We start from the raw sequence: 27,704 nt of genomic DNA on the forward strand, positions 1-27,704 counted from the left end.
TAAATTAAGCAGCCTGTCTTCAATTATACAATATAGGTGGGTGGTTCATTAGTGACTATTGTATACAACAGTAAGTTATTTACAAATTAACAAAATTATTTTTGGTATATTGCATGTGTTTATTGAAGTTATATTACTTATAATTCTTAACAGCAGAATGGAAATTAAATATTCAGACCAGCAAATTAATCACCAGCAGAGAAACATTCAAAATAATTTATTAGAGAAAAGCAAGCAACGCAACTCATACTTGCATTTGTGTCTAATGGCAGTTTAAGCTTCCAACAGGACATTGGCAAAAAGTAATTAGCACAGGCTGGTTTAATTTTTTCGTAAAGTGAGTTACTTCAAACATGTATTGTGATTCAATAATATTAAGTTACTTTTTCAAAAGTGATCTTAAATGAAAATTTTCCTTTTTTATACTAACTTTACGCCATTTCAGATGATATTGTAATATGCATCATCCTGTAGTATCTCACTACAAGCAATCTATTAAATTGACCCAATATTAACAAACTGGATTACACAACTCAGAGTTGTGGATTAAAGGGAAATCCCTTGGAGTTACATCAGGCTAATTCACTCAAGATTGAGAGTTGGGCACTTAGTGCAATTTAGCAATCAATTTTAGATAAAACGCGAGTCTGTGTTACATGTCCATTCTTGCTGAGGATTAGTTCCTTTTCATTCCACTGTTCTGAAAAATTTTTGTTTTGCATATTTGAAATTGTCTAAATAATGTTATTGCAAATTAGATTAAAGCAAAGATTTTCAAACATTCTGTCCTAACTCTTGGGAGATGAAATAAGCTACCCAGAGAAAAACAGATTTAAAAAAAATTATCACACAGTAACAGAAGTAACAGGTTACTAACTTAAGAAATAATTTAAACTGACAACCTTGTTAGAAGAATCCTCAAGTGTCAGGGTTTTGAATTTGAAAATTTATAAACTAAAGAAACAAAATGCACTGACTGCTGTAATCGTGATATGAAATAATTACTGCATGTGTACACAATTCCTTTGTTTATATGGCAGATATTTCAGACAAATAGTCTTTAAACCACAAGACAAACATTTGTTATTTTTTCTTGTTTGTGTTTTCTGGTGGTAACCAGCCTCCAGGCTGGAAGGTATTTGCTGTACTTGAAGGATCTGGAGATAGCTTATCCTCTCCAAAGTAAGTTGCAGAGGCATGTCCTATGACTCTAGTTTGAACTGGCCGTGCAACAAGACCTTCCTCATATTCTTTTTCTTTCCTAATCTCCTCCTTCTGTTGTACTTCATGGGCATGTATCTTTATCATTTTTCTATATTTTTCATTGCGCAGAATTTCCTGTGCAAATACAAAAAGGAAGATGAATATATTTTTAAATACAATTTTTCACATTGCTTTAGTTTGTATATTCTAATGATCAATTTATTTTTGCAATTAATCAAGTTTTCCAAAAGATTTAAAAATCTTAGGATTTGGTTAAAGCAAACACAACTGAAGACATTGAATTGACCAATTTATCACAGAAGAATTTTCTAGCACAGTAGTTGCTCTATTTGAGGAGCTCTCCTCCCTTCCTTCACAATTCTCACTCATGGATGTGTTATTTTCTTTAGAAACACAACATATCAATGTCACTGCATAGCCATCCTTCTGGAACACACCGTTCAACATTATGGTAAAGGACGGATTTACCTTTCTTCCTCTTGTGACCCAGTGATCCATTGAATTTAAAAGCTCACATATAAGTCAACTGTGTGCTAGTTGAACATTCTTCTGTTGGGGCTACAGCAGTAAAAACTTTTGAAGACATTTTAAAATGAACCAGAATACTTTGGTTGCACAAATATTTGTTTTAAGTGTTACAGTTTTATCAGCTCCTTTGTTCCCTTCAGATCTCAGGTTTTCTACTCTACTGCATTCCCACCATCCCCCTTGATTATATAACAACTACCTCCACAGCCTCAAATCAGCAGGACATAAAAATGTTATTTACATTTATTTGACCTGGTAACTCTGGCTGGGTCACCTCTGGTTGTATAGTCACTCCCCCCTTTGGTTAAAATTGCTTACTGCACCAGCGCAATTCTGGATGCAAAAATAATTCCAAACATCTCTCCTTTAATATCAAACTAATGAAGGCAAATGTAAGGTGCTGCACATTGAAATGTGTCACACAAACACTCCGTGAATGGTACTGAAATAGCTAAAGGTAAGGCCGAAAGAAACTCGCAAGGCTTGACACTCAGCCTGTCTAACTGGTGCTGAGCAGCAATCAACAAAGCCAAAAAAATGATGAACTATATGGGCAAAACATTAGAATATAAATGAGAGGAAGTTATGAGAAAACTACTTTTTTTGGTCAGATCACAATTAAGAGTACTGAGTCTAGTTCTGTTGTTGAAAGAGAAGGGGGATACTCAAGTACTGGGGGCAACTTAGAGAACAACAGGGCTAAATACCTAATGTCAAGGGTCTGAGCTAATGAAGAGCTTTGTATCAAGGAAAGAATTGCCTGAGAAGTGTCTTATAGAGGTATGCTGGAAAGTTAAAAGAACAGAAGACAATAGGAAAGTTAAATTGCAAGAGGTGTAACAGGGAGCAGGGATTTAAATTAGTACAAAGCAAATTTAGGATCAATATCAATAGGTTTTTCTTCAAAAAGAGACTTATCAATTCATAGAATAAGCTTCCAGATAGAACAGTGAGGCAAAAATCTGGAAACATTTGTGAAGAAATTAGATACTGCAATGTGGGGAACTTTACAGTCTTTCTGGATGGATCAAAGAAGGTGGGCAGTACAAAGTTCATCATCGTTAAGGTTTTTGTGGGACCCGGAACAGTTGATAGAATCAAGGGCAAAGACTTGGGGCAGGATTTTACCGTTGGCGAGCGGGGGCGGGGCCCACACACCGACGCATAAAATGATGCGGGATGATGTCGGGCGGAACTCCCGACATCACCCCACCCCATTTAAATTTTCAGGAAGGCAGGAGCGCAGCAAAATCAGCTATGCGCCCGCAGACCTGTCAATGGCCAATTGAGGCCATTGACAGGATCAATTAACCAATTAAACGACCTGCCGGTCCAACCTGAAGGTTGGCGGGTCGGCCAGGAGCCCCAGCGGCAACTAGAAAAAACATGAAGCCTCATCCACCGGCGGATGTCATGTAGGGTTTTAAAAATTTTAAGAAAGTTGTTATGGAAACTATGAACATGACATTGTCACGTGAGGGGACCTGTAAGGGAATTTTTTTTTCTCCATTTTTAAAATTGTTGAAAGTAGAGGCGATCTCCCGGAGGCAGCACTTAGCTCAATTTTAGGGATTTCCCCCCGCCCGCACAGGGAGCGCATAGCGCTTCTGTGCAGATGTCACGCTGGGCGGGTCTTAATTGGCCTGCCCACGTAAAATGGCGCTGTGCCCGCCCATCAACTTCCCTCCCGACAGGGGGAAAATTCTGCCCTTGATATGTTGACAGGAGCCAATGGGGTTATCCTCAGTTTTGCCAATGTTCAGTTGGAGAAAACTTTGGTTCATCCAGGTCTTTAGTATGTGGCAACAACCTGTGGCTGAATGGAGAAGGATCCACACCTTCACATAAAAAAAATTATGGTGCATGCAATCCATGAAACAGCTAATATATTCCCAGTTTTCATTTAAAGTCCTTATGCATTTAAATGCAATTATTCTGTATCATTTATCTGTTCCTTTAATGGAACTGTGTAACTGAGTTCATGGGGTTAGTGATGGAATCAAACAATTTATGATTCCAATTCGGTAATTTCTTTTTCTTTATTCTTTCATGGCACGAGGGCATCGCTGGCCAAGCCAGCATTTGTTGCCCATCACCAAATGTCCTTGAACAGATCTTGTTAGGTCATTTCAGAGGGCAGTTAAGAGTCAGCCACATTGCTGTGGATCTGGAGTCACATGTAGGCCAGAATGGGTAAGGATGACAGATTTCCTTCCCTGAAGGACATTAGTGAACCAGATGGGTTTTTATAAGAATCGATGGTGGTTTCATGGTGACCATTACTGAGACTAGCTCTTAGATTCAAGATTTATTAACTGAATTCAAATTTCAGCAACTACCATGGTGGGATTTGGACCCAGGTCCCCAGAGCATTAGCCTGGGTCTCTGGGTTATTAGTCCAGTGACATTACCACTATGCCACCATCCCCTCCCTCGTAATATGATTCGGCTACCACGAATCTGCCAACTCAAAATTCTATGATTTTATTTTTTTAAAGAGTTAATCACAATCAGAGCAGGTTTCCTGTTACACTTTCTAGGACGCCATTTTTAAATGCAACTTGGCAAAGCAAACAGTGGAACCAAATTTTCCCAGTTTTTCTCTGAACCTAATGACCCACTGAGGAAATTCTTGAAAATGCGACTTCATTAATGGATTACAAGTTATAAAGAGAAATAAGCATTGCCCAATATTCCATTAAAAGTGATTTTTCATCCTCAGCAAGTTTGTGGTGGAGTAAAAGATGTTCAAACTTTGTTATGGCGTCCAACGCTCCATCTGACCGAGAAGCTGGGTACAATGCGGCAGAACGGAATAATTTAATAGTATTCAAGACCAACAATACTTTCCAAGGGGTGAGGGTAAATTTTACCAATTTAACAGATATCCTGTCCCTTTGAATAACCATGGAATCTTAGAGCACAGGTGACCATTTGTCCCTGACGCTTTTCAATTATTCCCACTTCCCTTTTCTTTCCCCATAACCCTGCAATTTTCTCTTCTTCAAATATTTTTAAAATTCCCTTTTCAAAGTTACTACAGAATCTGCTTCTACCACTTTTCAGGCAGTGCTTACTCTAGGATAAGGTAGAACTGCCTCTTCTCAATTATAACCGTGCCATCCTGTACATTTACTGGTGTTTTATTTTATTCTGTGATCAAAGCCATCATTTCACTCATTGGATTAGAATACAAATCACTATTAAATTTTTCATTTCAGTGCAGTAAGGTTATATGAAATATGCTTTAAAAGGCTGACTGAGGTTTTTAACTAAACAACAGCTTTAAAAGTAGTCCATTAGGAGGCAGTTAACATTGAAAAATGCGCAAAAGTGAAAGGCAAAATATGTGCCAAGCCAAAGATAGATTAGGAGGCATGTTAATTTAAAAACCTGGTCAGAGATAGGGAAGGGCAAAATCATTGAAGCATTAAATTTGAGGCATTGCGAGACTGGAAGTCAATGTAAATCGATAAGAACAAGAGTGATGTGCAAGCAAAACTTGCTGCAGGATAGGATCTGATTGGAAGAGTGTTGGATAAGCTAAAGTTTACGGAGAGTGGAGAATGGTAGGAGAGTATTAGGCTAATCAAGTCTGGAGGTAACATAGGCAAGTATGAGGGCTTTAGCAGCTAATGGGCTGAGGAGGGGTAGAGGCAGGAAATGTTACAGAGATGGAAGTAGGTGGTCTTTGTAATGGAGAAGATACAGGGATGGAAGCTTGAGTTAGGATATGGAGTTTCTGGTGGAGGTAGCTAGAGATAAATGACAAAGACACACGTTTCAGGAAGTTTGGCACAAAAATGCCATGCTTCAATTCAAACCAGGACCAAATCAAAAGTGGGGACCCTAATCAAAAAGAGTTCATTTAAGACTGCAAACCGGAAATATTTTCCCATTAAAGGATGATTGACAGCATATTTGGGTTGTCAGAAAGCTGGTGTAAGCCTGAATGCTCTAAGACATGATCTGAGTTGGTATGCAGGAAGGACACAAACAAATAGGCCTACATTCGAACCTACTTATAGTCTTGCAAAAAGATCAGCCATAGGGACACATTGAAAAAGAAAATACATTTCTCAATAGTGAAGCAGTAAAATAAATTGTAAACAAAGTATGATGCACAGAATTACCTGGAAAAACTCAGCAGGTCTGGCAGCATCAGCGGAGAAGAAAAGAGTTGACGTTTCGAGTCCTCATGACCCTTCAGCAGAACTGAAGTTCTGAACAGAAGAACAGAACTCAGTTCTGCTGAAGGGTCATGAGGACTCGAAACGTCAACTCTTTTCTTCTCCGCCGATGCTGCCAGACCTGCTGAGTTTTTCCAGGTAATTCTGTTTTTGTTCTGGATTTCCAGCATCCGCAGTAGTTTTTTGTTTTTATTAAAGTATGATGCACCGTTGGAGCTGTAGGACAAGCTTATTATATCTCACAGTATTCCTATGAGGTCAATATTTGAAAAACACTGCCATACTCAGAGCATATATCTCTGTTAATGTTTACTTTCTGTCTATTAAATGTGTTGTAGTAACAGTCCTAGACCATCTATACTAACTAGGGGCATTACATTAATGCTAGTTGTACAGATGGGACAAGAAAATATTTTACTTAAAGTGATATCCCAAAATGCAAAAAAAAGGCAAAAATTAAACGACATCAAGATCATAATTTTCATTAGCTATATTTAAAATACGACGGAAAGTTTGAATTTATATTACTTTAAACTACACATTATTATAATTAAATACAATACTATAATTCATGATTTCTATGACAATAGGATCTAGATTCTGTATTGAAATGTAAACTCAGTCTCTGTTTAGTACAAATTGTTCAATTTCTGCATTGAACAATGGAAGGGAAACAGTACAAAGAATTGAAACAATGAAGTACTTTAATTGTAAATTTGCTTCAATACTGAGGTTCTAGATCACAAAACAATCCTTTTTTCCTGTCTGAGTAGTCATTTTGGTAGGAATTTTGATCACAGTTAAATCAATGGACAAAACTGTGCCATAAAATGAAAGAGATATGAATAACTGAAAGTCAACACTTTATATGAACAACCGGTTGATATATACATCCCGGCTAGAAGACAGGATATATATATATATTTATATATATATCCATGTCAACCTGGCTACTTTATAAAATTATTTTTATTTAAAAAATGGGCAAAGCTTTATCCTGACTAGCCACGACTCATACAAGAGGAATTTCTATCCTTCAGAAAGCAGCAAGGACCTTGTTATCTTTAAAGAGGTGCTAATGCCCTCTGTGACTGCTGACAATCAAATTCCAAAGAAATGCACCAACCCCCTCCTCTCTCCGCCCTGCTTTACAATTCTAAGGCAGAGCTCCGGCCAAAGAGATGGTAAGTCTACAAAGGACAAGAGGGACCCTGATTCCTCTGTTAAACACCTCAAGATTGCAGACCTGGGAAAATACATCCTTTGTTCAACACTCAGGAGTAGTATTGACAGGAATGTCACATGACCTCCCCCAGGCTGCTAGGACCTGTAATGTTGCCGTGCATCCCTTTCTTTCCCTTATCTCTCTTTTATTGTATGAGTGCAAACACGGATGGATGTTGCAAAACCCCTTTTCCACGTTTTGTGCGTATAAATTAAACCAACTCTTTTATTTTACATTATCTCAGGTTTGCTGTGGGGTTATTAATGGATGATTGGTTAACTCCAAAACTGAAGGGTTTGGGAAAATACGCCACCACTTATAAAGGGGGAAATCAGAAGTCAAAAACACTTTTCTGTTCATGGATGGATAGTGGGCAGAATTTTATGGCTGACGCGCGGGTGGCAGAGCCCGCACGTCAGTGCTTGAAATGTCCCGCGCGTGTCCCGACATCAGCGCGCGGTATTGCGATATTTAGGTGGGCGAGCGTGACGTGCGCCCACCATTAATTAAAGGACTTGTTAAGGCCCTTAACTGGGCAATTGAAGCCGATTTTGAGGAGCCCGTGTGATCTTTGCCTCGGCGATCGGGCCCAACCGGCAGGCGGGTAACTGATTTTTTTAACAAACCTCATCCACAGGCAGAATATGTGGGCTCAGAGGGGTTGTTTATGTTTTTTTCTGAAGTATTTAATGCAGAAAGTGCTTCAAACTTGCCTGTGTGATCGGTAGCAGTTCAGATCGATTTCCAATAGCTTTCTGTGTACTTTGAAGCTTCAGCTCAGCAGTCTGCAGTCAGTAATCTTTATCGGGCCTGCAGCTTTCCGGAGGCCTCCATTTAGCCTGGGTGTGGGTTCTGACATCTCCACTGGAGGCAGCTCCTCTGAGGATGAAGGGAGGGATAAAATAAAGAGGAAGCCAGGAGTGGACAATCAGCCTCCAGAGGAGCCACCTTTGGGAGGACAGGCACAGGCACAGGGGGTGCAGGGCCAAGAGGTTGTCCAAGGTGGAAGGGGCCGCAGAAGACGCCACTATCCTGCTGCCAAGGTATACAGGCGGTAAAGCAGCTACCTCAATATGACTGAGGTGCAGTGCCGAAGGAGGCTCCATCTCTCAAGGGAAACAGTCAACTATATCTGTCAGATGATTAGCCCTGAGATCTCCCCTAACTGTGTGGGTGGACACCCCATGCCAGCGGCTCTGAAGGTCAGTTTCTCTCCACTTATATGCATCTGGCTCCTTCCAGGGCTTGGTGGGTGATCTTTGTGGTGTCTCCCAATCAGCTGTCCACATTTGTGTCAAGCAGGTTACAGGCGCTCTGTTCAGACGGGCATTGACCTTCATCCATTTCCGCTGCAACCAGGCAAGTCAGGCACAGTGAGCCAGAGGCTTTGCGGCCATTGCTGGCTTCCCCCGCGTCCAGGGTGCAATAGACTGCACACATGTGGCCATCAAGGCTCCAGCAGGTGAGCCCGGTGTCTTCGTCAACAGGAAGGGCTTCCACTCCGTGAACGTGCAGATAGTGTGCGATCACAGGATGCTGATTCTGCAAGTTTGTGCAAGGTACCCAGGCAGCTCCCACGATGCCTACATCCTCAGACACTCCCAGGTGCCGGGGCTCTTCAGTGCTCTGGCTTGGCTGGATGGTTGGCTGCTGGGTGACAAGGGCCATCCCCTGCGAAGGTGGCTCATGACGCCACTACGCCGTCCAAGAACAGAGGCTGAGCAGCGGTACAATAGGAGCCACAGCACCACAAGGGCTGTGGTGGAGAGAGCCATGGTCTTCTCAAGATGCGCTTTCGTTGCCTGGACCGCTCAGGGGGCGCACTCCATAACCCCCCAGATCGGATCTCTGTTATAGTGGTAGCATGTTGCGCTCTGCACAATCTTGCGCTGGAAAGGGGGGGAATGCAGTTGATGATGAAGACCTTGACGCAGTGGATGAGGCTGCATATGATGAATCCAGCAGTGGCTCAGAGGATGAGGAAGCACAGGGTGATGATGAGGGGCAGTACGCCGACCCACTACTACACCAAGGAGGCAGGGATACCCGGGACACTTTAATCCATCGAACCTTCAGCTAGCTCCACACACATGGATCAGCCTGAGCAGCATTGCCTGGCGCTTCCACATGTGGTACTTAGATGCTACATCTTCCATCTTCCTGGTGACGTAGGGGGGCCCTCCTCTTCCCAACCTCCAGAAACAAGACATCCTGATGGTTGGACACTTCTTCGAGGAGGACCGAGGGGCACAGTGGCCCCCCCGCTGGCCTACCCTGCAGCCTGCCCCCCTCCTCCTCCTCTGCCTTCACCTCTTGTGCTGCCTGATGACTGGTCATGGTGAACAGCCTAAAGAGGCTGCCTGGCCACTCTTTATACAGACTGCCGGTTCCCCATTGGAACCGGTGGTCTGAACACACCCGCCGCCAATTTAATTTTCCCGATGAACATGGGAGTCGGAATCCTGCTGGGCGGGCCTTAATTGGCCGCCGCTCAAAATGACGGCGCGGCCTGTTTCGGCAGTGGGGATCAGCTGCCCGCCCGCTGCCGAGTCGGTCGGGCCCTTCTGCCCGTCAAGCGCAAAATACTGCCCAGTGGTTGAAGAAATCAGGGCTGTTTAAATTAATCCCCCTCCTGTCTGTAACAATATAAATATGTTCCATTACAAATATCACACATGCATGATTTTTCATCCTTCTTTATTTAGGCGATTGATTCTATAGAACTGTACCTGAACACAAAGCCCAGAAATTGCTTTCACCAACAAATAAAAGTGCTATAGCACTTACACTTGCCCACTGACTTTCTGGGCTGAATTTTCCCCTCGTCAGGGGGGAAGTTGAATGGCGGGCGCGCACAGGTACGCTTCCGATCAGCATCCCCAATTGGGGGCATAGCGCCATTTTATCGTGGGTGGGCCAATTAAGGCCCACCCAGCGTCACGTCTGCACGGAAGCGCTATGTGCTCCCTGTGCGGGTGGGGGGGGAATCCCAAAATCGAGAGTGCGCTCTTTCGCGCATGCACACGAAAGAGCGCACTCATCTCCCTGAGACTAAGTGCTGCCTCAGGGGGATTGGCTCAGAATGTACAAAACCTAAAAATAGAAAAGTAAAATTTCCCTAACATGTCCCCTCATGAGTTGGGACATGTCCATAATTGTCACAAAAACTTTATTAAAATTTTTAAAACCCTACGTGAAATCTCATCCCGCTCGTGGATGAGGTTTCATGCTTTATCTAGTTCGCGCCAGGGCTCCTGGCCTGACGGCCAACCTTAAGGTTGGACGGGCAGGTCCTTTAATTACATAATTGATCTGTCTATGGCCTGAATTGGCCATTGACAGGTTGGCGGGCGCACAGCTGATTTCGCTGAGCCTCCGCCTTCCTGAAAATTTAAATGGGGCGCGGAGACGTCGGGAGTTTCCCCCAACGTCACCGTGCGTCATTTTACGTGTCAGCGAGCGGGCCCCGCCCCAGCTTGCCGAGGCGTAAAATCCTGCCCTCTATGAGCTTTTCAGTGCAGGTTGGGGTTATTAGAAACCAAAAAACAGTACGTTGTCCTCTGCAGGAACCTGTACAAACGGGGCAAGCAAAGAAATGTCTCCTTAACCAGACAGCATACCTCTATAAAGATTCTTCAGAGCCTAAGCCAGGACATGAAAGTTAGAATAGTCAATTCAATGCCAAATTATGTACAAAGAGCAAAATAAGATTCGGAAAGAAATATGGGATGAAGAGAGTGAGCGAGCGACAGAGGCAGAGAAAGAGGCTTATGAAAGTTAATTTTTAGTGCCAAGGAGGTTGTTTGGCAGCAATTAAGATTTTCTTAAATGTGTTTAAAATCAATTTATATGTTTTAAGTCATTTACCTGACAGTTTCCATATTGAAAACCATATAGGGACAAAAAAGCTCAATTCAAAAATAGCAGAAAATGTGTATGATGTGCCAGGGATCAGAGTCCCAGTGCACTTGGTTGAAGCATGATGCTAAATGCACTGACTATGATGGACTCCATACAGCATGCACATGAAACTACTCTCAGTTTAAGGAACCACAAAATCCAGTGGGCAACTTTAGCAGCAAAAAGATTGAAAAGCAGATTTATACAAAGGTGGATGCATCAAAGAGGCTGATTGTAGGCATCTTGCAAAAGGACAAAGGCTAGCACTGTAAGCAGAAACAAGAATGATAAATGGGTAGGAAACCATTGGAATCATCAAAAGCAGTCTCTATAAATTCAAACAATACTCTACTAACTATTTATGAGGATGCTATCAAGAAGCTTGGTGACAAGATGAAGAGTACGGTGACATTCATTAATCATGGGCATAAGTCACAAGTGACCACAATAGAGTCCATGAATGGCTCCAATGAATAAATGACCTCAAAACAAAGTCCCACCAGTGCCATCTGTGAAGGGAATAAACATGTTACATGTGAATGTTACAGACATCCGCAAAAACAAGGGAGAGCTCTGGTGAACACTACAGAACGCCAATGCCCTCAGAGCCTCAATAAATATGACCTATCTATCAAAAGCTGATTCAACACATTGAACTACAGCTGCTAGATTGGATAAGGAAAGGAGGAAAGAAGGTGGAACAGCCTTCCTCATATATTGTAGCCTGGAATGCTATGAAATTGCTGTCTCTGGCACTACCTGTGGGTAGGAATGTGCAGCCAAAATTTAGCTGCAACAAAGACAAAGGTTATTAAGTGTTATGTCTGCCTATTATCCACCATGGACTCCTCCAACACAGGACCTATTCAGCAGAGCTTTCCAATATGGAAACAGTATGCTGATATGGGGAATTTCAATGCAAAGCATCTTGCATGGGTAGATGGTCTAATAACATTATAGGCAAAGAACTGCTGGATATAACTGAGATTTGGACTATTACATCTTGAATCCCTTGTAGTCCAACTGTCACAGCAGCAGTTTCAACTCCCCAAACATCCTTGTCCTCACCAATAGAACATCTGTTATGACCTGCGGATGTTCAGACCTAAGGATCAGGGAAGGTGTTGGGAATAACCATCTGCCAGTCCTGTTCACTTTTCCAGGCTGTGACCATCCAGAATACTAGTCTGGAACCACAAAATAACTGACTTGTCTCATTTAAGGCTGCAGCATCATCTATCCAAACATCTAGATATGACCTAGATATGACCGGTAAGCATCTAACTATGGGAGTAGTAATGATGAAGAAAGATCCTCTTAGCTCAGCACACCATTAGGCTGATGTTATCAATGTATAATTTTCAAGCCATATTCCTCGGTTACCCCAGAAAGAGTGCACATTGGAGCAGACCTGGGCATAGAAAAGACTTATATCATGGTTTGGCACAATGGGCCTTGATACATCTATCTCTTATCAACAATTCTTGATTTGATGGATATTGAGTTTCTTGGTAGAGTACACAATTCTTGATAAAGGCGGGGGACAGTGATGTCCACCAGGTTCTACCTAATAGCAGGAGCTTCCCATTGCCCCTTTTCATTCACTGATGTTTTCATTTATGTCAATGGCAATCAAATACCTGAAAAAAGGGCTGGGCATACTAGTTTGTTGATGACATTGTCATTGGATACCCTCCACAAACTTCTCTCGTTCGGTGTCCTTCTCAATACGATTTCCTAAATCAACATGTCCAAAACACTAATTCATCTAGCTTGCTGTTTCAGTGACTTTGAATGGATTTTCATCCTGTGCAAGACAGATGCACAGAATCAGGAGAATTCCTGGCTCCAGAAACCCAAACTTTAAAAATGGCTGTCTAGATGTCGGATTTTTGGACCAGGGTTTGGAGTTATATTAGAAGTTGCATGTGCGACCCTGTAAGTAGTGAGGAGAATGTGAGGTGCGGAGGTGGGCTGGACGGAAGGTCTGCCTTGGGGCTCTGGCATTGTGTCCAAAATTTAATAAAGAATAAAATATGAAACATCCTTCCAATTCTCACTCCCCTCACCCTCCCACACACTCCCCCTGCCCCATTCAATATAACCCATGCCACCTCATGCCTTGTACCCACACCCCCACAAATCCTCATACCCTCCAGACCAACCTATTCCCCAGTACCTACCCCCATGGCCCTTTATTTACATTCCTTCAACTAAATAACTTATAACAACAAATGTTTCATTTAAGTGCACAATCCCTTATAACAACAAGCATTGGAATACATAGTCCCACTTCAAAGGGTCTATAACCACTTTTAGCAGTCAATCAAACTGAAATGGCAGGCACTCTACTGTGATAATGTACGTTTGTGAAATCAGTCATGCAGCAGTCTTCAAGTCATGGAAGGCCACAGGCTTGTCAACAGACAAAGTGAAATAGCAAGCAATGATTTTTTCTTAACGCTCTATCTTTTCAAAGATTTAAAGGACAAGACTTTTAAATGCCTTGATAGCTTGACAGGAATCTTTGAGGTGCTTTTAATAATTCTTCTTAACACTTTTGACAGGTCTTCTTGACAGGTGCTTTTGGCAGTTGCTCTTGACACTTTTGATATGTCACCTTGAAAGGTGCTTTTAACAGTCCATTTTGACAGGTCTGTTGACATTTCCAATGAGCTTGACAGTTAATGAGCTTATGCACTTTTTACATACATTTATGCCTACTTTTAACAATTCCAAAGGGCACCTGACTTCCCCCAAAGAGTACTTTACCTTTAAGGTGTACCAGGACCATATCCAAAGAGGTATCTTACCTCTTCACAAATTTCAGACTTGCTCTTACCAGGACTAATCTGCACACTTCGGGTTTCACTCCAAGGCTACCTAAATCTAACTTCAATGTAGGCAGCTGATGGTTTAAATGGTCAGCTGCCTCCCTGAATCACACATGTGAGAAACACAAACCGCCCCCGGAAAATGGAAAGTTTTGTGTTTCAGGATGGGACTTATAAATATCAGGCATTTCTGCCATTTTTGCTACAATGGTTCTCTATCATGATGAAAATACAGGCCTTTGTCATGTGTAAACTGACTGCTGCATTGGCGATATGACAGTGAATACACTACAAAGTAATTGCTAGTAGTGAAGCACTTTGTAATGTTCTGAGACTCTGATAAGGTGCTACATAAATGCAAATTTGTTCTTTATCTCATTTAGTGAAATATAGATGCTGCAAATGCCACATGGTTCCTACTACTGGTACTTATGATAATATACTGCAAAGTGTACTGCAGAGCTAAAAGTTAAACCAGCTTTGGTGCCAACAACAAAAAACCTTCTGTGAGGACTTGTAATAGTTCATGTTTTAAATGCTACCTCAGCTTCAAACACTGTTAATATGAATTTGTACTTGAAGTGGGCCCCGATCTAATCTAAAAAATGAATGTGTTATGGTAATGTTAGAACCATATCTACAAGAACTATAGTTTCTTTTAAAGTTTGGAAGGACAATGCATTAGTTGGACACTTGGGAACTTCCCTGGGTTTCTTTTTAAAAAAGGTCATAAGTTTATCTTGGACTGGAGCAGTCTTTCCAAGAAATCACATGAAGCCAGTTAAATGATCAGCATGGCTATTGTGGAGGACAGCTATTTGTTTATTTGAACTGCAATCACTAATTGATGGGGACAAAAACTGTTTTAAAGGCAAAGGCCAGGTGATTTACCGGAAATCACTTGATGGAGGAACTTTATGTTTTGAACTTTTTGTTTTGAACTCAGTTGAGAATGAACTAGAAGGGGAAAAGCTGCCCAGCTCACGCTCGCCTTGCCTTGAAATACAGTATCAATATCCAGCTAGGAATTCTTATCTCAGGGGAACTTGTCTGTATTTGGAAACCCAAGAGGCTGAGAATGATTGATCTGGCTCTATTTTCCTCCAAGCTGAAGTTCCATTGGTGAGACCTCCAGACATCTACTGGGACTAGCGACCCATCCTCACATGAGGGAGCACCAGAGTGACAGTGTCAAAACCTGCGAACTTTATCCCTTTCATGAAGTTTTTTCTTCACTCGCCCATCTTTGCAGAGACCCTATTTGTTTGTCCTTTATTTGTGTGTGTGTGTGTGTGTGTGTGTGTGTGTGTATGTTAGTTAATTTTATAAGGGATAGATAGTTACCCTTCCAAATTACAAATTGTGTGTTAACCGCTCTTGCAACTTGTTTTTAAAAAGAAGTTTCATTTTAAATAAATCAATCATTATGAGTTATTGAAAGAAGCCTGGTTAAAGTATCTTTTATTCTGGGTCTAACAGTAGTGAAGGTAAATAATCAGCCATTTTGGTAAGTGAATTAAACATTTACACTAATGGTATAATCTGTGGAGTAGTGGGGCTAGATAAACTGTGCCCTCCTTTCATTCCAGTCACAACAGTAACAAGTGAACTACAATGATAATTATAGAGCTCCTTCTGGAATGAGGTCTTTGCTACTTAAGGAATAATTACAATACCTCAGCATCATACAGTGTGTACCTTTTAGGTTTTGAAATGGAATTAGGTTCCTGTTTCAAGAAACCAAAATATACAAGTTAGCAGCAGAAATATATTATTTTCATATTTACAAAGCATAATCTTATCCTTTTATGAATAAGGAATGAGAGTTAGATATCTGAGACTAGCTTAGCCACATCTGCATCAGAGACATCTGTAATCACTGAAGTGAGACCGAAAAAAGCCCAAGGTAATTAGTACAACTGTCTGAGCATCCGAGTAAACCACACATGATGTTACTGTCATTACCCTGACCGTTTTCAGTCGGGACTGTAGCTCTGGTAAATTGTTAAGAACAAACCGGATTGGCATTGAGCCAGAATGTGACCCGTATGCCATGACCCAATGTGCTGTGTGTGGAGTTTAAAACTCACAGGCTATGCAAGAATTATTTGTATGAACAGTCTGGATGCTTATGCGTGGCAAAGTATTTGTCTTTCAATGGAATCGCTAATTAAATTAAGTGAAAATTCCCAATGTTGAAGAAACCTTGGGTTTCCAGGAGTAAATCCCGTGGCGTGGTGGGGATGGGGACAGGGAGTGTTTCTTGCCATGGAAGCCCCTGGAAAATCACGTAACAGCGGCCTCATTAATTATGCAGTCGTGGATTTTCTGACGTTTTGCATAGCAGGGCACGCACCATCCAGCCTGCCCTGTGGTAGCCATGGGTGAGCTTCTGCAGCATCTACGCGAGGGGGGCAAGGGGCCCCTTCCCCTCAAGGAGTCAGGAAGGGGCTTTGGGCACCCAAAAGAAGGAGTGGCAATTGGACACCCCTGGGACCTGCACTCAGGACTTTGAGGTTGCCCGGCCCTTCTGAATCCCATTTGCCTCGACCCCTTCAACCTCGTCCTCTGTCACGGCAGAGGAAGCAGCTGCCCCACTGCAGGATGGCCAAAATAAGCCAAGGCCCTCCAGGCCTTGGGTCTCCAGAGGACAGCCGCCAAGATCATGCAAGGCAACAGGGCCAACTGGTCAGCAGGCTGCCGCCACTCCTGCGGATGTCAGGGGAGCACTTAGAAGAAGTGCAAGGGAAAGAAAAGTTAAAAAGTTTTGAATTCAAGTGGTTGCATGGGTGCACTATGGTTGTTACATATGTCACACTGTTGTCTCACTTGCGCTTTAATCATGTCTGATGTGGCTTACTTGCATTAGTCCTTTAGCTTTTGCACGCCTCCCCACCACAGCCAACCTCCATCATCTTCCTTGGGCACCCCATGTCCCATGGAATCAGGCATCTGCAAGGAGGCAAAGTTCTTTGCCAGGGCCCTTGCGAGCCGTGTGCAAGAAGTCTCCCGCGTATGCTGAGCCTTTGCCCTTCATACTCTCATCTGTCCCAAGGCCCTAGCGTTGTAAGTGCTACATGCGGGGTTCCCCTTCAGTTGTCCAGTTGAGATGTCCTGCGTCTCCGCCCACCCATGATGACCCAACTCCCATGCAGCTTCTCAAGATCTCCACCACGAGGCACTGCATAGTTGTGACCAGCCATGGTGCTGGTAACATTCGAGCTGTACTCTAGCTCCTTTTCCCCTTCCCGGGTCACTCACACCCACTCCCCCACAACCATTGACCTCTACCCACCAACCCCCTACCCTGAGGAGTCACTTTCACCTCCTCACCATCACACTTCAACCCTTGTCCATCACCTTCCGTCCCGTCCAGGTTAATGAAGAGGTCCCTTACCTTCCCGAAAATCCAACCCTCATAACTATAGACATGCCCCCTTCATCCTTCCGACACCCTGAATCCGAGTCAGTTTCCTGGGGGAGGGTTCTAGAAAGGGGCCACATAGGCTTAAAAGGACATGGCAGCCTTGCAGGGCAGCTATTTAGGTGTTGACACCTAGAATGTGACAGGAAGGGACAGAGTGTACAAACATGAAAACAGCAATAAATAGGGTCAAAGGGGGAAAAAAAATGGCAAAAAGGCAAAATTAATGGCTCTTTACTTAAATACACGTAGTATTCGGAACAAAATAAATGAATTAACAGCACAAATAGAGGTTAATGGGTATGATTTTATAGCCATTATGGAGACGTGGTTACAAAGAGATCAAAGCTGGGAACTAAATATTCAGGGGTATGAGACTTTTCGAAAGGACAGGCAGGAAGGGTGGCGGGGTAGCTTTGTTAGTATGAGATAGAATAAGTACGATAGCAAGAAAGGATCTTGGATCAGAAGATATAGAATCCATGTGGGTGGAGGTAAGAAATAACAAGGGGAAGGCGAAACTGGTGGGAGTAGTCTATAGGCCCCCTAACAGTAGCTATACTGTAGGACAGAGAATAAATCAGGAGATAATGAGGACATGTAAAAAAGGCAGTATATTAATCATGGGTGACTTTAACCTTCATGTAGATTAGGAAAATCAAACTGGCAGAGGTAGCCATTGGGAAGAATTCATTGTGCAGTTTCCTAGGACAATATGGTGTGGATCCAACCCAGGGATCAGGCTGTTTTGAATTTGGTAATGAGTAATGAAACAGGTTTAATAAATGATCTCAGTGTAAAAGATACCACAGGAAACAGTGGCCATAATATGGTAGAATTTAGTATTCAGTTTGAGAGTGAGAAACTTGTGTCGGAAACAACTGTGTTAAACTTAAATAATTACAAAGGAATGAGGGCAGAGTTAGCTGGAGTGGACTGGGATAGGGTTTTAGCAGAAAAAACAGTTGATGAACAATGGCAGACGTTTAAGAAAAGAGTTCATGACTCACAACAAAGATATATCCCAGTGATGAAGAAGGATTCAAGGAAGGGGATAAACCAACCATAGTTAGCCAAGGAAGTTAAGGACAGTATCAAATTAAAAGAAAAGACATACAATGTAGCAAAGATTTGTGGTAAGCCAGAGAATTGGGAGAGTTTTTACAGCCGATAAAAGATCACCAAGAAAGTAATAAAGAGGGAGAAAATAAACTTTGAGGGTAAACTAGCAAGTAATATAAAAACAGACAGTAGAACTTATTTAAATGTATAAAAAGGAAGAGAGAGACCAAAGTGAACATAGGCCCCTTACAGAATGAGGCTGGGAAAATAATAATGGGGAACCAGAAAATGGCAGACGAGTTGAATAAATACTTTGCAACAGTCTTCATGGTAGAAGACATTAATAGCATTCCAAAAATACTAAGGGGTGAATTTTTCCTATGGCGGGCGGGCTGTTTGGGAGCAGCGGGGGCGGGCACAGAGCCAATTGCCGCCCGCGATTGACTGCGCACCGCCATTTTACGTGGGCAGGCCAATTAAGGCCTGCCTAGCGTAATGGGCGGCCAGTAGCGCTCAGCGCACATGTGCGCAAAAAAGTGTAGCCATCTCCCTGAGGCAGAGAGCTGCCTCGGGGAGATTGAATGGTTGTGGAAACTTTTCAATAAATAAAGTGAAAATTAATTTAAACATGTCTCCTTATGTGACATGTCATGTCACATGAGCTGGGACATGTTTGTGAAGTAAATAAAATTTTTGTGGGGGGAGAAAATAAATACAATAACTATCACTAGAGAAAAAGTACTAGGGAAACTAATGGAGCTAAAAGCCGATAAGTCCCCTGGACCTGATGGGTTGCATCCCAGGATATTAAAGGAAGTAGTTACAGAGATAGTGGATGCAATTGTAGCAATCTTCCAAGAATTCTTAGATTCTGGAGAAGTCCCTGAGGATTGGAAAACTGCCAATCTGTCATTGGGAAAATGTATGAGTCTATTATAAAGAATGTAATAGCAGAGCATTTAGAATTGCATAATCTAATCAAGCAGAGTCAGCATGGCTTCATAAAGGGGAAACTATGCCTGACAAATTTATTAGAATTCTTTGAGGAGGTAACAAGCAGGATAAATAAAAGAGAACCAGTAGGTGTAATATATTTGGATTTCCAAAAGGAGTTTGATAAAGTACCGCACATAAGGCCACTTAATAATATAAGGGGGTAGTATATTAGCATGGATAGAGGATTGGCTAACTAATAGAAGACAAAGAGTTGGGATAAGGGGGGCATTTTCAGGATAGCAACCTGTAACTAGTGGAGTGCCACAGGGGTCAGGGCTGGGCCCACAATTATTTACAATATATATTAATGACTTAGATGAGGGAAGTGGATGTACTATCGCCAAATTTGCGGATGATACAAAAATAGGTGGGATGACAAGTGGTGAGGATGACACAAGGAGTCTACAGAGGGATATAGACAGGTTAAGTGAGTGGCAAAAACTTGGCAGATGGAATGTAGTGTGGCAAAATGTGAGGTTATGCACTTTGGCAGGAAGAATAGAGAAGCTGAGTATTATTTAAATAGGCTACTGAAGGCTGCAGCATACAGGGATTTGGGTGTCCTTGTGTGTGAATCCCAAAAAGCTAACATACAAGTCCAACAGGTAATAGGGAAGGCAAATGGAATGTTGTCCTTTATTTCAAAGGGAATGGAGTATAAAAATAGGGAGGTCTTGCTAAAACTGTATTTGGCAATAGTTAGACCACACCGAGATTACTCTGAACAGTTGTGGTCACCTTATCTAAGGAAAGATATACTGGCATTGGAGGCAGTCCAGAGAATGTTCACTAGATTGATTCCAGGTATGGAAGGATTTTCTTATGAGGAGAGGTCGAGTAGGTTGGGCCTGTACTCATTGGAGTTTAGAAGAATGAGAGGCAACCTTATTGAAACATATAAGATTCTTAGGGGGCTTGACAGGGTAGAAGCTGAGAGGTTGTTTCTCCTGGTGGTAGAGTCTAGGACCAGAGGGTATAATCTCAGAGTAAGGGGTGCCCATTTAAAACAGAGATGAGGAGGAATTTCTTCTCTCAGAAGGCAGTTGATATGTGGAATTCTTTACCGCTGAGGGCTGTAGAGGCAGGGTTGTTAAGTATATTCAAGGCTGAGAAAGACAGAATTTTAATCGGTAGGGGAATCAAGGGTTATGGGGACAAGGCAGGAAAGTGGAGTTGAGGGTTATCAGATCAGCCATGATCTCATTGAATGGCGGAGCAGACTTGATGGGTTGAACCGCCTACTTATGATCCTACGTCTTATGGTGTTATGGTCTTTCCGCATCTCCAACAACAACCCTCAGCACCCCGTCACATGGCATCGGCGCTCCCTCACCCTACTGGCTCCCATTGCCCCCTTTAACTGTCACCATCCCCTCCTACAACCAGTACCCTCATTTGCCCCTCTGGAGTCCTCCACTAACCCCTCTCTCTGAGCTTCTTTCCCCTCAGTAAACCCCCCATGCTCGTCCATACCTTTGCACAAGCACCCATGCCCCTTCACACATACACAAGCATCCCCACCTGCCCCCCCACCGCAACCCAACATGGCCCTTCACACCCTCCTGCTCCGTACCAACTCATCCATTGCAAGACCCCCGCTGAATCTCTTTTTTCCCTACACCCCAACTTCTCCCGCTGCCCTTGAGGCCTGCACACCCACCCCATCTCTTCATTCCTCTCAACCCCATCGTTCGCCCTCCCGCCATTCAACCCACTGCGACGGGGACCGGAAAATTCCGCCCTTTGAATTTAATACTAACTTAGATTTTGTCGCAGCTGAAGACTGCTAAATTTCAGTTCTTTTTTTGAATTCATTTATGGGATGTGGGCATCGCTGGCTACGCCAGCATTTATTGCCCATCCCTAATTGCCCTTGAGAAAGTGGTGGTGAGCTGCCTTCTTGATGCCCTTGAGAAAGTGGTGGTGAGCTGCCTTCTTGAACCGCTGCAGTCCATGTGGTGTAGGTATATCCACAGTGCTGTTAAGGAGGGAGTTCCAGGATTTTGACCCAGCGACAGTGAAGGAATGGTGTGATATTTCCAAGTCAGTATGGTGAGTGGCTTGGAGGGGAACTTCCAGGTGGTGTTGTTCCCATCTATCTGCTGCCCTTGTCCTTCTAGATGGTAGCGGTCATGGGTTTGGAAGGTGCTGCCTAAGAAGCCTTGGTGAGTTTCAGCAGTGCATTTTGTAGATGTTACACACTGCTGCTACTGTGCGTCGGTGGTGGAGGGAGTGAATGTTTGTGAAAAGGGTGCCAATCAAGCGGCTGCTTTGACCTGGATGGTGTCAAGCTTCTTGAGTGTTGTCAGAGCTGCACTCATCCAGGCAAGTGAAGAGTATTCCATCACACTCCTGACTTGTGCTTTGTGGATGGTGAACAGGCTTTGAGGAGGCAGGAGGTGAGTTACTCGCCGCAGGATTCCTAGCCTCTGACCTGCTCTTGCAGCCACAGTATTTATATGGCTAGTCCACTTCAGTTTCTGGTCAATGGTAACCCCCAGGATGGTGATGGTGGGGGATTCAGTGATGGTAATGCCACTGAATGTCAAAGGTAAAGGTTAGATTTTCTCTTGTTGGAGATGGTCATTGCCTGGTACTTGCCACTTGTCAGGCCAAGCCTGGATATTGTCCTGGTCTTGCTGCATTTGGACATGAACTGCTTCAGTCTCTGAGGAGTCGCGAATGGTGCTGAACATTGTGCAATCATCAGCAAACATCCCCATTTCTGACCTTAATGGAAGGGAGGTGATGGATGAAGCAGCTGAAGATGGTTGGGCCTTGGTCACTACTCTGAGGAACTCCTAAGGGAGAAAATGATGGTTACCAATTTCAACTGTAACTTTTAATTCTAAAATAGTGACACAGTCTGACAATTAGACCTCAAAAAAGTCCATTTTTAACGTTGATATAGAGAATTTTTTTAACAACAAATCAGCCATTACTTTTATATATCCAATCATAGTTTGAGGAAGGTTGCGCTAACGGTACCGTTTTTCTCAAAGAGGTAGCGGTCATGATTTGAAATATTAACATGCTTGTACATTTACACACTTGTGTGTACTTGGAAAGGAGCCTGAAAAGATTCAAAACGTTGACGTGTAATATCTCCCACAGGGAGAGCTGCATCTAATCAGCAGATGGCCCCTGATAATAGTTATTTATGTGCATGCAGCTGAAAGGCTGGGGGAGAATGTGCTTTTCTGAAATAGCATCTTTTGTCAAAATTCACTGCCGCACCTTAATGTGTCTTATCCACTTTGTACCCACCAAAATAAATCTACTTGCCTGCTTTATTGTATATCACAGAATAGCATTCAGAGGGTTAAATGTTGCAACCAAAAACTGGCACAAGTACAAACTATCGGCTGACTTTTACGTGCCCCCGGTGAAGGTGTTTCCCTTGGCTGTCGAGGGTTTGGGGGGGGGGGGGGCGCGGCACCCATCCAACCACCTTTCCACCCACCCCGAGCTCTCCCCATAATATTGGAGGAGGGGGCAGTGGTAAGGGGGCAGGTTGGCTGCTGATTTCAGCACCCGCCCACCATATTTAAATGAATAATCAAGGGTCAGTTAGGCTTGCTATCAATAATAATGACCCTAATAATATGCTGCTTATGCCATAAAACATTTGGTGTGTTTTATGTCTTGAGTCTATGAGTTCACTAGTTGAGTATACTTGGATTGCACACCATCATATACACTCATTAGTTGATGCTTGCCATCAATAACGGAGAGGGCCAACATAGGATTGTTTATTGCAACAGAGGACAGAACACTGAACCCTTGTGTGCTTCCCAAACCACCTCCAGCTGTAGACTACAGTTAATCCGTTGCCCGCACTGTACAGTGATTAGTCACATGGTTAGTCCACTTGCATTCTCTTAAAGGTACATGGTACTCCACTTTACCTCCCAACTTTACTTAAAAAATACAGTTGACAAACTTAATAACGTGAACTTTTACGCTAATAAGTATTTACAAATCAAGTCTCTCAGGAGGCTTTCTCGGACGCGTTCAACAACCTTGGCTGGTTTTTCTGAGACCTTCTTTTCAGGGGACAGTTTCCACTAGGTTCCTCAGTAGAAATTGGCAGTTATGTCTCCCTAACCCCCTCGAGTCCCATAGGCCCCACCAGTACTTCCAAAATGTCCTCTACATGCAGCACAGAATCAAGTGTAGATGAAGACTGCATTTCTTTTGCGGAACTGGGGTTCATTTGCGGAGATGATCCATGTGTCTGATTATTCGGCCATTTACTGATACATTATAGGAGAGGGGTCCAGTTACTGCACTCACCTCGCCTAACAGCCAATTGGGCCCATCTCCAAAGTTCTTCGTGAGGACTGCATCTCCCACCGTGCAAGTTCTTTTGCACTCATGATCATCATACCTCGTCTTCAGAGCCTCTTGGCTTTTCTCCACCCTCTCCTCTAAATGCGGCTGGATAAGGGTCAGGCGGGTGCGAAGACATCTCTTCATTAGTAGTTCTGTAGGGGCAATGCTGGTTGTTGTGTGTGACGCGGTCCTGTATGCAAACAAGCACTGGGCAACTTGGTGCTAATAGAATCCCTTTCCATCTTTTTCATCCCGGATTTAAAGGTCTGGACTGCCAGCTCAGCCATGCTGTTCGATGCTGGGTGGTAGGGTTAGGTTTGATATGGGTAATGCCGTTAAGAGTTGTGAACCTGTTGAACTCCCTGCTGGTAGAAGCGGTCTTGTTGTTGGACACGACGACCTCTGGCAACCCATGCACTGCAAAACTCTGCTGCAAACGGTCTGTGGTGGCAGCCGATTTGGGCAACTGGACTTCCTAGATGTCCATCCATTTGGAGTGGGAGTCAATAAGTAAAAGGAACATTGTGCCCAAGAAGGGTCCCACGTAATCAACATGGAGGTGCACCCATAGCTGCCCTGGCCGTTCCTATGGGTGCAATGGAGCTAAGGCGGGGAGCTTTTGCACATGCTGGCATTAAGGACAGCTTTTGACCAGGGTTTCTATATCCAAATCCATGCCTGGCCACCACAAATAGCTGCGTGCAAGCATCTTCATTCTGCTAATGCGCGGGTGAGCATTATGTAGCTCGGCTAATAACGGCCTCCGCCCCCTCGGGAGCATGATAACCCTTGCTTTCCAGAGTAATATGCCATCCTGGCAGGAGAGTTCATATTTGCGATCAGAATAGGGCTTCAGTGTCTCGGATTTAGATCCACCTGACCACACATTCAAGACCTGCTCCCGGACGTTAGACAATAGAGGTTCCCAACTTGTCCACTCACGGAGTTGTCTGGTCTGAACAGGGGAGGAATCCAGAAAATTTAGCACTTAGACCAGTTCCTGGGGAATCAGAGCCTCCCAGTTATTAGCTGGCAGGGGAAAGTGGCTTAGTGCGTCGGCATGTGCGATTTGACTACCCGAACGGTGAACAAAAGTGTACTTGTAGACGGCTAACATTTGTGCCCAACTCTGAATGAAAGCCGATGTGATAGGGGTATCGCTTTATCTTCTCCAAATAACCTCTGTAGGGGCTTGTGGTTCGGTTATAATATGGAAATTGCGACTGTGGAGATATTGATGAAATTTTCAGACGCTGAACACAATAGATAAGCCCTCTTTTTCAATTTGGGAATATCGTCGCTCTGCGACACTAAGTGTGCGAGATGTTTAACCAATGGGTTGTTCAGAGCCATCTGTCATCTGATGTGAAAGGACAGCCCCCTTCCATAAGGGGACGTGTCACATGTTAAAATTAATTCCTTCTTGGGGTCAAAGTGGACCAACTAGGCAGACAATCTTAACAATCGCTTCATTTTCAGGAAGGCATCGTGGTGCGGGGCTTGCCAACTCCATTTCTGGTTCTTCTTAACAGGCTGTACAGTGGGGCCAGCACAGTCAAGGGATTTGGGAGGAATCAGACGTAGTAGTTTACCATGTCTAAGAAGGCATTAAGCTCTGTGATATTTCTCGGAGCACATGCATCGCAAATGGCCTGGTCTATTTCTTCCACAAAATGCAGGCCCTGCGCATCAACCTTGTGGCCCATGTAAACTATCTCCTTAGCTTGGAACAGACACTTCTCTCATTTTAAACGTACCCAACTTGTGCAAAGTGTTTGAGCACCTCTTCTAGATTTGCTAAGTGTTCATCATCGGTCAGTCCCGTGGCCAATACATCATCCAAGTAAATGATAACATGGGGCAATCCTTGGAGCAAGTTTTCCATCGTTCTTTGGAAAATAGCACACGCTGAGACCCCCTCAAAGGGTAGACATGTGTATTGGTACAATCCTTGGTGTGTATTAATGGTGACGAACTCCCTAGAATCCTTTTCCAACCCTACCTGCTGGTAGGCATTGCTCATGTCTAATTTCGAATATGTGGTGCCCCCTGCCAACTTTGAATAAAATTCCTCAATCTTGGTTATCGGGTGTCTATCAAGTTTGGCCACTTTATTGACAGTTAGCTTATAGTCGCCGCATAAACGCACGCTTTGATGGCTTCAATACAGGTATGATGGGTGCCGCCCACTGAGAAAATTGCGCTGGTTGTAGGATGCCCAATTTTTCCAGTCTGTCCAGTTCAGTTTCAACTTTGTCCCACAGAGCATAAGGGACTGATCTGGCTCTTATGAATCTGGGGGTTGCATTTGGGTCGACATAGATCTTGGCCTGTAGCCCTCGATTCCTTCCTAACTCGTCATTGAAAATGGAAGCATACTTTTACAACAATATCTGTAAGCCTTTTGTTGTAATTTGAAAAGTTTTGGCCCATTTCAATTTAATCTTTTCGAGCCAGTTGTGGCCTATTAAGCTGGGGCCCTCTCCTGCTACCACTATCAAGGGCAACCTTTCAGATTGATTGCCATACGTCACCGAGACTTGACATAACCCTTTCAGTCTCATTTCTTCACCCATGTATGTTCTCAGTTTAGTATCCAAAACTTCCAATCTTAAAGGATGGTTTTCTTTATTCAGGTACCTGAATGTATGCTCTCCAATGACCGACATCGATGCTGCAGTATCAACTTCCAACTTAACGGGTTGTCCATTGACTATGATGACTACTTGGATTGGCTCAGTTATACCCACTTTCAGGTTATATAATGAATGGATGTCTGATTCTATTTCTTCTGGTTCTTCCATGAGACATATGCCACGATTTCTCCCTTTGTCTTTAAAATGCATTATGTGACCATAGCAGTGGCAGGAAAAACAATTCAACTTGTTTGAACTGTCGATCGCCCATTGGATGCCTGAATGCATTTCTCTCGTTCATTTTGTGGGTTTTCACTGTAGTACTGCTGTTTTTTACTGATTTGTACATAGGGGGCGTTTTCCGCCTTTCTGTGGGGTCCGATGTTTTCAGGTCTTTTGTTGCCAGTCTGTCCCACCCTACCAGATGGACAGCACCATTTTGTGTATTTCTTCTAATGTCCAAATTTCTATCAGAACTCTCCATGGCTGTGACTAATTCTACTGCCTTATTGAAGTCTAGATTAGCTTCGGCCAGCAAACACCTTTGAATAGCATCATCTCCAATCCCGCATATCAGTCGATCTCTCAACATATCACTAATGGATGTTCCAAATTCGCAATATTCAGTTAATGCCTTTAAAACATAGTCAGCTGTTGTCTACCCTGGAAGCCTATTCCTTGAATTGAACTTGGTAACTGAGGGCTTTGGTCTCATATGGTTTTGTACAATTTTTATTAACTCATCGAAAGTCTTCGAGTCGGGGGTGTTAGGTGACGTGCGGCTGCGGGTCAGCCCGTACGTTTTGCTCCCGCATGTGGACAAAAGAATCGCCCTCTTCTTTTCCTCACCCGCGATGTCGTTAGCAGTAAAAAAAGAACGCTAGGTGTTTAACATACTTAAGACCAGTCATCTGAAATGGGGTTGAATGAATTGACATGCCCGAACTGCGGCATCATAAACTGCTGCAGGGGGACTACGCTTCCGATGGCTTCCCAGTTAATGACAAATTCAGGTGTTTGGCTTATTGCAGCTTTCTTGACTGGCGTCGATCGATCTGTGTTCGCCTTGTGCAGGGTTGCCCTCTCTCTGGGTTCCTGTATAATTTTCTGTCCATAGCCATTTTTCTTGCATGTATCTCTTCAAAAGTATTGCTGCTTTAAGAGCTTTCACCGTTTGTTTCAATTCCATCTCTGCAGCTGTTGGCTTTTCTGTGCTGGGTTTCGCACTCTTTTTGAGTTTTGATCACGATTTTGCAGAGGGCGGGACTTCCTCCTCAGTGAGGGGCAGAAGTCCCACTTGGCCCTTGTTAGTCCTCCCTGCAGTGCTTTATGGTTGCTGGGCGGGTTGAC

The 27,704-nt window shown here is 43.4% G+C and overlaps 1 protein-coding gene across 1 annotated transcript in view; it reads right to left on the reverse strand.

Annotated features, from left to right (window-relative positions):
- Nucleotides 1-201: 201 nt before the first annotated feature.
- ndufaf2 (NADH:ubiquinone oxidoreductase complex assembly factor 2) overlaps nt 202-27,704 on the reverse strand; it is a 185,376-nt gene continuing 157,873 nt past the window's right edge. Inside the window, exon 4 of the mRNA XM_078549299.1 lies at nt 202-1,338. Within this exon, the coding sequence (XP_078405425.1) occupies nt 1,084-1,338 (255 nt within the window). The 3' untranslated portion in view covers nt 202-1,083. The remainder of the gene's footprint in view (nt 1,339-27,704) is intronic.

This window comes from Cetorhinus maximus, chromosome 1, assembly GCF_964194155.1.
Source record: "Cetorhinus maximus chromosome 1, sCetMax3.hap1.1, whole genome shotgun sequence".
Taxonomy (NCBI): domain Eukaryota; kingdom Metazoa; phylum Chordata; class Chondrichthyes; order Lamniformes; family Cetorhinidae; genus Cetorhinus; species Cetorhinus maximus.